The sequence below is a fragment of the Amia ocellicauda genome, chromosome 9, assembly GCF_036373705.1.
Source record: "Amia ocellicauda isolate fAmiCal2 chromosome 9, fAmiCal2.hap1, whole genome shotgun sequence".
Classification (NCBI taxonomy): domain Eukaryota; kingdom Metazoa; phylum Chordata; class Actinopteri; order Amiiformes; family Amiidae; genus Amia; species Amia ocellicauda.
In genome coordinates, this window is record NC_089858.1 from 33965985 (window position 1) to 33975935 (window position 9951).

The 9951-nt window shown below is 44.8% G+C and overlaps 1 protein-coding gene across 1 annotated transcript; it reads right to left on the bottom strand.

The window, feature by feature from the left end:
- Positions 1–1163: 1163 nt before the first annotated feature.
- LOC136758329 (leucine-rich repeat transmembrane neuronal protein 4-like) lies at positions 1164–9454 on the bottom strand. Its single transcript, XM_066712577.1, has 2 exons — positions 9451–9454; positions 1164–2795 (listed from the first exon to the last, which is right to left on the bottom strand). The coding sequence occupies exons 1-2, from the start codon at positions 9452–9454 to the stop codon at positions 1201–1203; spliced, it is 1599 nt and encodes a 532-aa protein (XP_066568674.1). The 3' UTR covers positions 1164–1200.
- Positions 9455–9951: the final 497 nt, after the last annotated feature.

A 9951-nucleotide genomic window follows, 5' to 3' on the forward strand; every position in this document is an offset into this window, starting at 1 on the left:
TCCAATTATGGGCTTTAAGTTTTATAAAAACTATATTTTCCTGGCATACTGTACACAACCTTCCTTAACTATGTATACAACATCCCAGATGAATCTGCAGATTTTGCACACACAGAGGACGTGATTGTACCTGCCAGTCTCAGCAGGTTTGGTTTAAAAGCTTCCTTCCTTTAAATTACCATAAAACTAGTGGTCTGGAATGAATGTGACTGACAGATTGACAAGGCTGAAGTGTCTCTTTCAGTAGAATTGCAATAAATCTCTGTAGCTACAGGCCGTATTAGTCCACAAAGTGTAATCATTTTCCGCTAGGCTCGGCGAATGTTAATTTGAATATTTGCCCATTATTTACCCTGCTTCCCGATCTGATAAGACAGCTCAAACTGTGTAACCTTCCTTTATGCATAATGGATTAGATTATGAAAGGAGATGCAAAATAACATCCAAATAGTTTCTTTTCAAATCAACACTCCGGTTTCGGTATTCAGCACAATTTACGTTGTTTTTTCTAAAGCAGCAAGAGCAACAAAAAAAAAAGTCATAACAGAGCAACGTGTCACAAAAGCAGCGCTGTCCAATGGGCAAGAAATGAAATCTTGCAGAATGCATTTGTATGGAAACACTGCCCAGATTTAAATACATCAAGGAATTGTGACATCTCCAGTAATAGTGGCTAAAAAGGCCCCAGAGGGTTACAGACATGTGAAGAATAACAGTGAGCAACATTTATAGAGACACTCTGAGCAGCAGCCTGTAAACTCCTGTTTTCATCCGGCTTCTGTAGGAGGCGTTAATTGCTCACACGATGGTGAGAGGGTGAGGTAGGCTGTTAAACCACTTGCACAAATGGATGCACTCAATGTGCCGCTGGATTTATAACCTGATAACTGTGTCAACTATCATCCCATAAACTGGCCGAAATTAACTCAGACCTTCAACCTGCACAACCATTGCTTTTTCCAGGAACAAACGCACACATGTACACATACACACACACACACACACACACACACACACACACACACACATATGTATGACACCTGACTGATTAAGACTTCAGACTGGAGCAGCAAAACAGAAACAAAGGGCATTTCTATGACCAGGATCGGGAAACGCTGCCCTCAAACCGCACATAACCTCCTTTAAAAAAGATTTACCTCTCGTCCCAGCCGTGGAAAGCGTTTTTAGGAGGGTGGCGGATCATACCTCGCATTCCCTGGAGCCAGAGATAGTGCAGGTGCAGGGCCCCGTACCATTGACCAGCACGTCCATGGTCTCAGAGTTTGTGGGATTGTAGTTCATATAATACTCCTGCAACTGAGGGGTAAGGTTGTGCTCAGTCTCCTGTGCCTTTTTCCTGCGCTTGCGGCCCATGGAGTGCTGCTGCAGCTGCCGCATGGTGTTCGGGTAGCGTTTCCACGAGACGTAGATCACCAGCAGGATCAAGGCTACTGACAGGAAGAGCGCCACGCTGCCCGCGATGATCTTGTGGAAGGACATGTGCTCGAACTCCGGCTCGGGGGTGAAGGAGAGGACGCTGGGGCGGGGCGCTGTTGGCACGGCATCGTGAGAGTCTGCCTTCCCCAGTCTGGGAGTGGTCGGGTGGGGCAGGAACCTGGGCCTGGCCGGTGCCTGGGAAGTGGGAGGAGGGCTTCTCCTTGTTGTGGTTGTGGCCATTGTGGTGGTGGTGGTGGTTGGAGGAAGAGTGGGAACCAGGGTGAGAGGCTCTCTGCAGATGCTGTAGTTTCTCACTGCTTCCATCACCTTCTCCCCCTGTAGTGGCTTGGGGCTGGTACAGATCATGGTGGTGTCCTTGGTGCCTTTAAAGCTCCTCAGCCAGGCCACCAGGGGGCAGATGCTGGGGCTGCAGTCCCACACGTTGCCCGCCAGGCTGATGGTGGTCAGCGAGATCCAGGCAGAGACCGCATCCTGGGAGACGTTGCTGAGCTTGTTAGATTCCAGGTTGAGCGTCTGCAGGTTGGGCAGGCACTGGAAGACAACTGTGTCTAAGGCTTGGATTTCATTGCCCGAGAGGTCCAGCTTCTGCAGGGAGGTCCAGGTCCAGGAGAGCCCCTGACTGATGGAGCGAATACGGTTCCACTGCAGGTACAGCGCCCGCAGGTTGGCGAGGCGCGGGAAGAGGAAGAAGTTGATCTTGGAGAACTGGTTGTGCTCCAAGTGCAGCTCAGTCAGCTTCAGCAGCCCCAAGAACGTGGTGCGAGTCAGGCTGCGCAGACGGTTGTAGCCCAGGTCTAGGAACTCCAGGCTTCGGCACTCCTGGAAGACCCTAATGGGGACACTCTTGAGAGAGTTGGAGCGCAGGTGGAGGCTGAGCAGTTTGCGCAGGCCCTGGAACTGCCCGGGCTGCAGCGCCTGTAGCTTGTTGTAGGACAGGTCCAGGTTGCGCAGGTTGGGCACGGTGTGGAAGGTGGTGTTGTGGAGCTGCACGATCTTGTTGGAGCTCAGGATCAGCTCCTTCAGCCGCCGGACGCCCCGGAAGGCGTCGCTGTCCACGCTGTTGATGTAGTTGTGGTCCAGGTAGAGCCAGATGAGCTGGTTGAGGTGGGAGAACTGGGAGGAGTAGAGGCGCTGCATGTTGTTGTAGCGCAGGGACAGGCCCTGGCAGCCTGCAGACACATTGTCCGGCACGTCGTGGAAGGCTCCCGACTCGCAGTAAACGATCTTGCCTTCGCAGCGGCAGGTTGGAGGGCACAACCTCTGACCCCTGCAGTGCAACACAAGCAGCAGAGCCTGGAGGAAGGAGAAGGCTAATCGGCCATCGAAAACACGAGACCCTATAGAGAAAAACAGTAGAGAGAGAGAGGATAATTATACATAGACATACAGAAATGCACAGTGGAAGACTTTTAGTACAGCAGTGATGATTGAAACAGTAAGAAGCTGGCGTACATTTCTGTGAAAATTCATGTTGTTCTCCATTTTTTCCGAGTGAATCCTGAGTGCCTGCTTTTTTCTGTGCAATTGATCTCTGACATTTAGATTTTCTTTTTTTCGGGGGGGTGGGGGCGTTTTTTACTTTGCAGTAAACAGTAAAGCCGTGTGTATCCTCCTGTGAAAGAAAAACAACAACCTGCAGACTCAAGTCACATACAGGAGACTCAGAGTTTATTTAATTTAAGGATCGTCGGAAATGCGTGGCAGCCGCGGCAAACAGAGCTGACGGAGTGTGATTGAGCGGGTGTCCCTCAATCAAAAGACAACAGGAACGCTTTCCTGTACAACACAGAAACCCCATTGCACAAGCTCCTAGTTGTCTTTGTTCAGCTGTCCACCTCCCCTGCCTCCCCCTTCCTTGCAGCAGTCTTTGTCTAGCTGACTTCTAATTTATTTTCATTCATTTTTCATTCGCTTCCATTCACAGTGCCTTTTTATCACGCTAGCTGAGCAGGTGGAGAAAAAAAACAACTGAAGAAAAAAAAAGAGAAAAAACAGGTTGTTCCAACGTACAAAGCCACGGGCTGAAATTTCCCGATCAAAATGAATTTGCAGCCACAGATCTTCGTTTCACAGATCTAGGCATTCCAGTGGGGGTTATTTTCGAGATTTCCTTTTCTTGTTTCCACACAGAGACAGCTGGGCGTGAATGGGTTAGTGCAGGAGAGAGGCACTAGAAACCCAGCACATAACAATTTACAGAGAGCCATCAATTCTGTAAATGTAATCCTATGGAAACGGTTAACACTTATTACATTGTAGCTGAAAATCACTCCCCAGTTAATTCAGTTATAAATCAGCACTGTTCCCATTTCCAACCGTCTAAAACCTATGTACGGCGAACATTAGTGTGGGAGTAATGGACAGAATCCATTCATATTAATTCTGAATTCTCTTGCCATGCATTAGATCTTAACCAGTACAATTCTACCTTCTTCTCCTGGCGCCTTAACAGCACTGTCATATACTAATGGCAATCAGTACTTATTGGCTTAAAACTTAATGTATACCATGCCCTAAAGAGCAGTGATGTCACCCTGAGGTTCTTAAAGTAAAACCCTATCGGAAGGCCCTATCAATTTGCTTGAGTGCTTTTTTTTTTTTCTTTTCTGAAGCCAGTGAGGCATTTGCCTGCATCTCAAAAGCACCTGCCAACCCCTCTATGCCGGTTTTACTATTGATGCACCTTATCATTTGATAGTAATTCAAGCTTTTCCCTGTCTATGCCATTCTAAAGGGTTGTGCGTATGATCCTTTCAGACGAGATGTGACAGGATGTGTTTTAGCTGACAGTGGGCCTCTCTGATTTACACACAACACAAAGGCTCTGTTCCATTACCGCCACAGCATTGTCTAATTGTGTGCCGCCACTTTGCTGCTGTGTGACTAGTTCAAAATATTGTATACCCATGGAGTATGATAATCCTGAATTTGAAAAGAGCTGAGAATAATAACAAGGATGTCATTTTGTTTCCTATATGTTTACAGTCATTGACTCCTTCCATCATTTGAATACTACATATTTAATAAAGAAATTTAATCCTGTGTTACAGATAGCTGAGGTATAAAATTATAATGATGGCAGACAACATCTGTGCATCATATCATGCATCCCCGCCTTCGGTTTTAAAAATATCTTTTCTGCTTCGTTGACGTCTTAACGGCCATCCTTTCGCGGCGGGTTTTCTTGCAATTGGCGGATGACCAAGGAATATTGGATACTGTCATAATCACAATACAACATAATGATATAATAATAGTACAGTGCTGTGTCGTCGAGGTCAGTCTAAGTTCAACAAACTCCTGGATTTCATGCATCATAAATCTGCTTCTTTCTTACACATCTGCAAACCGACAGGAGCTCTGTGCCTCAAAGTTTATATTTTTTTGAGTTGGATTCATTTAATTATTTATGGTTTGTTTATTTGGTTTATTTGTTTGTTTACACTCTGTGGCTACACTGAGAAAGGTGCTATACTAAATAAAAAGTGATTGAATGATTAACCTGCAGTGAGAAATGGTTTGTTTTTATTTTTGGTAGTGGTAGAACTTTTCAGAGAGAAGGATGACTGTTTGGCACCTAAGAAAAGTCCGCTCTTTTCTCCTTTGGCAGGGAGACAAGCTGATATTTCAAGTGAATGCTGCAGTGTTACATTACGTTGACAGTAAGTGCATTACTCCAAAGACTCACTTAGAGATAATCACCATACAAAACCCTGCAGGAACACCACAAGGATAATATATGCATACATATTGGACAGGTCCAGGTATATAGATGGCCATATAGGCATCTACAGCTTGAAGTTAAACGCATCGCCGTCCCATACCCATCGGCTAGCAATCTAATTAGGCTTTGATTCATGGCGAGGCACTCATCTGCAGTAAATTAATTGACTCTCACTCAGACACACGCATACCAGCGCGAGCCACAAGCACAGGGTTGGGATTCATGGTCTGGCTTTCTCACTCAGCTGCAGGTTTGACAGCTCCAGCAAAGCAGCTTAAAAATTGATTTAGCCAAAAAGGGACACAGTAGAGGTACTAACTGTTCTTATACTCCCCCCCCTCCCCTTGCAACCGCCCCTCATTTCAACTGCACCGCTGAAAGATAAGGGACATCAGGTTCAAGATGATCTTTTTTGTGAATATTAATTGTGGAGCGGTTGGAATTATTGTGGGGCCTGAAAGGGGCCTGATTTCAATCCAGCTCATCAGCGGAGAAGGAGAAGTGAGTGAATAATTACAGCACAATCCGATCCGTGCGCCATTAGCATGGAAGGGTACACTCACTCTGGTGTTCGTTTATCCCCTGTGATGGAATTGGAATCCCCTCTCCGCGTTGTTCTTTAATGAACCACACGCGCCAACAATAATAATCAAATAATCATTGTATAATTAAATAAAAAAATAACCTATAGCTGTTACTAAGTGCTTTTGTCGTTCATCTATTCAGGAGAGTGAGAAGATTGGCTTGTGGCAGAGACGGAGGCGAATGGGGGTCCTTGCTTTCCTGCAGGAGCGTGGAAATTGTGCTTGTTCTCTTTCTGATTAGCGGCGCTGCTTGCCTAATAGATGCATGGCAGAGGTTGACCACTCCAGGCTGTACTGACAGCTCTGATTGCTTTAATAACGCCATCATGTTAGTGTCATTCTTTATCTTTCTGGTGTCAAGTCGTTTAAGCAGCTCGGCAGAACAATGATGAATAGACTATTTGCATCCTTCACAATGCGCCGCTCCGAACGTGCCGGCGTTCGCAGCTTCATTAGCCAAACATTTTGAAAGATATCAATGTTAGATCCCATGCTTTTTTTTTCTCACGCACGCAGTTGTGACTGAACAGGGGTGCTACAACAGTCTCTCTCCACTTCATTGTTTATCTTCTTGTTCTTTGGTTTCTGTTTTGTTTGTTTTGTTTTTTGAGGCAGAAACAGATTTAATGCTGAAAACGATAGGGTGACATTTTGCATTGCAGGCTAAACTAAAGTGCCTTGGCAGGATGTGACACAAACGCATCTGCTTGCGTTGGAGACTTGTTTTTCTTCTTGTTTTTTTAATGTAGACGATGCACGTGACATCAGAGAAACAGCTGCTCGAAGGCGTAGAGAGCTCGGGGTGACTAGGGCAGGTGGCCTGTGCTCTTTTGGACCGGACATCATTGTGGGGCCTAAACCATAATATGTACCAAGTAGCAAGTGCAGAACACGTAAGCAGGGGACTATTAGATCAGGGAATTGTACCGACAGGATTGCATAATGTTTCCTTTAAAATGGATTAAGACCTTGTATGTTTCACACCTGAATCTTCAAGGTATTCCTGTCTTTGTTTTACTCTGCGTTGCCATGACCACTGAAATGGGTTGCAAGATTTTTTTAGCAAGGATCTAGTTACACCTTTGTACAAATAACTGTCACAGTCAAATATGCATTTTAAATAACTCCTCCAAACACTCAGCAGATGTAAAGCTGCTGAAATATGGGGACAAGGTAATCTATAAAATTACTTAAAAAACTAATTATATATGTTAAAAAGATGTAGGGAAGTGCAGTTAAGGAGAGAGGCTTAAATTAAGTATTCTTGGATATTCCCAGGGTCTAGTTTCATAAGGACTTTATTGAATTCAGAATATATGACCTCAATTATACACCCTGCTTTCTTACACATAAAGACAATCTGGAGTCTCTGTATTTACCCATCCAGTGAAGTACTTACAGATTGAGGGCAGACAGTAAGCCTTGCCTATGGAGAGTGAAAATCGGGAGAGATTTGTGTAGTGTGTATTACCATTTTAATTAGAAACAGTTAAAGGATGGTTTTGCTGAAATGAGCAGCATTGCACCATCATGGCAAAGATACCTTCTTATTTTGCAAAAAAAGATATATACAGAAATATAGCTCAGCCTCCCCCAGACCTCATTCACAGCCACAGTGCAGGCTTTTAAAATGTGATTTTTTGTTCTATGGAGTGCAGCAGACAAGGAAAATATTTTTAATGTCTTGCAGTTCTGGGCCATATATGTTAATGATCTCTGTTGACAGCTCGGGAAAATATTTCATTCACGTAATAAAAATGTAATTTAATTAACCCAGCAGCCGAAATGCTTTTGTCAGCTAGCGTTTGTCATGCCTCGTTTTCCAGACTGTTATACGTCTTCAGTCTACAATCTCAGAGATGTGAGTTTTGCTACAAAGAGAGTCTGACAATAAAGTCTGATTGTACAGATAGGACAGTACCATTGGAATCAGTTTCTGGCCCTGTTTCAGTTGCAGACTTAGATTTAAGGGTTGCTGTGGATTGTGACTGGCGTTAAGGTGACTGAGGCCTAACTGTTTTTGCAGGGTTGGGATTGCTGAAGGATTGGGTTCAGGCTCAGAGGTCTGGAAATAGACCCTACGGTGGTACATGATGTTTGAAAAGTGAAAAGAAAGTGTTTGTGGAGAGCATTATGTTGTGATGTGGGATTAAAATACCCAACTCATTTTCTTTGGCCCAAACGATAGCCAGCCTCCTGCGTCTTGGTTAGCCTATTTCCATTGGCACAACCCTAGCTCTATTAGAACTTTTGCTGTACCTGGAAGTCAATTCACACCTTTACCAGTATCCTGCAATCCATTTTGCAGTAACCCTGTGTCCAGCCATTTAGTTTATTTTGGGGCTAAGGTATGTTCAGGGCTGGCCAAAGTATTAAGATTGGTTTGGGCATCTCTCCAAGTCATGAGAACCACTTCCACATTCCAGCCCTGAGGTTCCAACCCAAGCAGAGCAGGAGGGTTGTGCAATGAGAGTCTCCCCACAGTTACCCCAGACAACAAGGAAGTCTTCGTCCCCCTTAAGTGACATCTAATCAGGTTCCTTCCTTGGCTAATTGTTCACAAGCTGTCAGATGAGCAACCACTGAGCGAGGAAAAAGAAAAGACCCTCAGCACACGCCTGTCTGCTGTCAGAGTGAACACTGGGGCATGCCAATAAATGCACCTTTGATGTAGTCATTAGGCCAGACAACAGCATTGTGGGACCCAGAAGGCAATCTGAAATGCACGCAGTATTACACGGTTCACACGTGTGCCAATAGCCGGAGCACGGAGTCGTTTGAAACTGCTTATTCTGCTAATAAGAGTCATTGGCAAACAGTGCAGAGATCAGGTGTGTACCCTTGCCTGGTCCTCTGTCATAAGCGTGTCAATAATCCTGAGGCTCTTCTGTCTGTATGATGAATGAGGATCTCAGCGACAAGGGAAGCCCAACTAAGGAGAGCCCAACCAATTCTCCCAAGAGCTCGGGGGAGAAACGGTACCCTCAACCCCAGTCCCTCCAGAACTCCATAATTTTCAGCTGACACCCCACAAAACAAAACATTTTTTCCCCACTTCATAATCTGTATAAGCAAAGGATGTGAACAATCTGAATTTGAGCAGGATATCAGTAATAAATATGCAGCATGTCTCCAATACATTTTTTTTTAAATGTCTGTCCTTTATTAAGCTGTTAACACACATGTATTAGAGAGAGAGAGAGAGACAGAGATAAACTTACTATGAAGCAATCATATACATACATACATAGACATTAAAAAAAAAAAAAAAAAAAAAAAAAAACAACAGCTGAGGACCATATCGAACCTGCAAAACAGATTAAACCTGCGTTGGATAAATGCATTACTGAGTCTGTCTATAACGGCGACAACTGTCAGCCGCGGCCACTGATCCCTGCATTTGCAGCTGCTACGCAACGAGAACTAAAACTAGCTTTTGAGAAATGTCTGAAACACCTAGGCACTGTGGCCAGGCTGCTGCGTCTAACCTGTTACAGTAGTTGCTAAAAATAACATCGCACACAAAATGACTTTTAACTTTTTGTTGATGGGGATGATTGACTCGGGTTTTGTTTTCACTTACCGTGTGCATGGTAAGAAATCAGTCAAAACAATAATCATTTTAATAGGAACCCCCCGCAGCCGATCCAGCCCTTCATCCAGCCCCAACCCCAACAAACTTACCCATGTCTGCTACTCTGGATGTCAGCTGCCTTCCTCGGCTCTAAACCCTTGTGGCGCCCGACTCCCCAGCCCTCATGGCCCGCAGTCCCCTCAGAAGTCGCCGCTGCTTTGCTGGTCCGGTTCTGACCCCGATCCAGCCCGACCGTGCGCCGCCTCCCTGGGCACACAGGGCGCCCCTGCCCGCCGCTGCGCTCCCGAAATGGACGAGATGACGTATACAGACTGGGGAGAAGGACGCTTCCACAGCCTCAAGCTTCTTCTTCTTCTTCTTTTTTTTTTTTTTTTTCGGTCAACTACCCTTGACTTTCCCACGATCCCAACCAGTTGCGTAAAATCATTTCTAGTTAAATAAAATACTATAAATACTACTATTACAACTACTAATTATAATACTACTAATTCCAAGTAATTGGTCGGAAATGGATTAACTACATATGTAAAAAGTGAAATAAACAAATAGTAAAATAAAATAATACGCAATAAAACACAAATATAGTCATT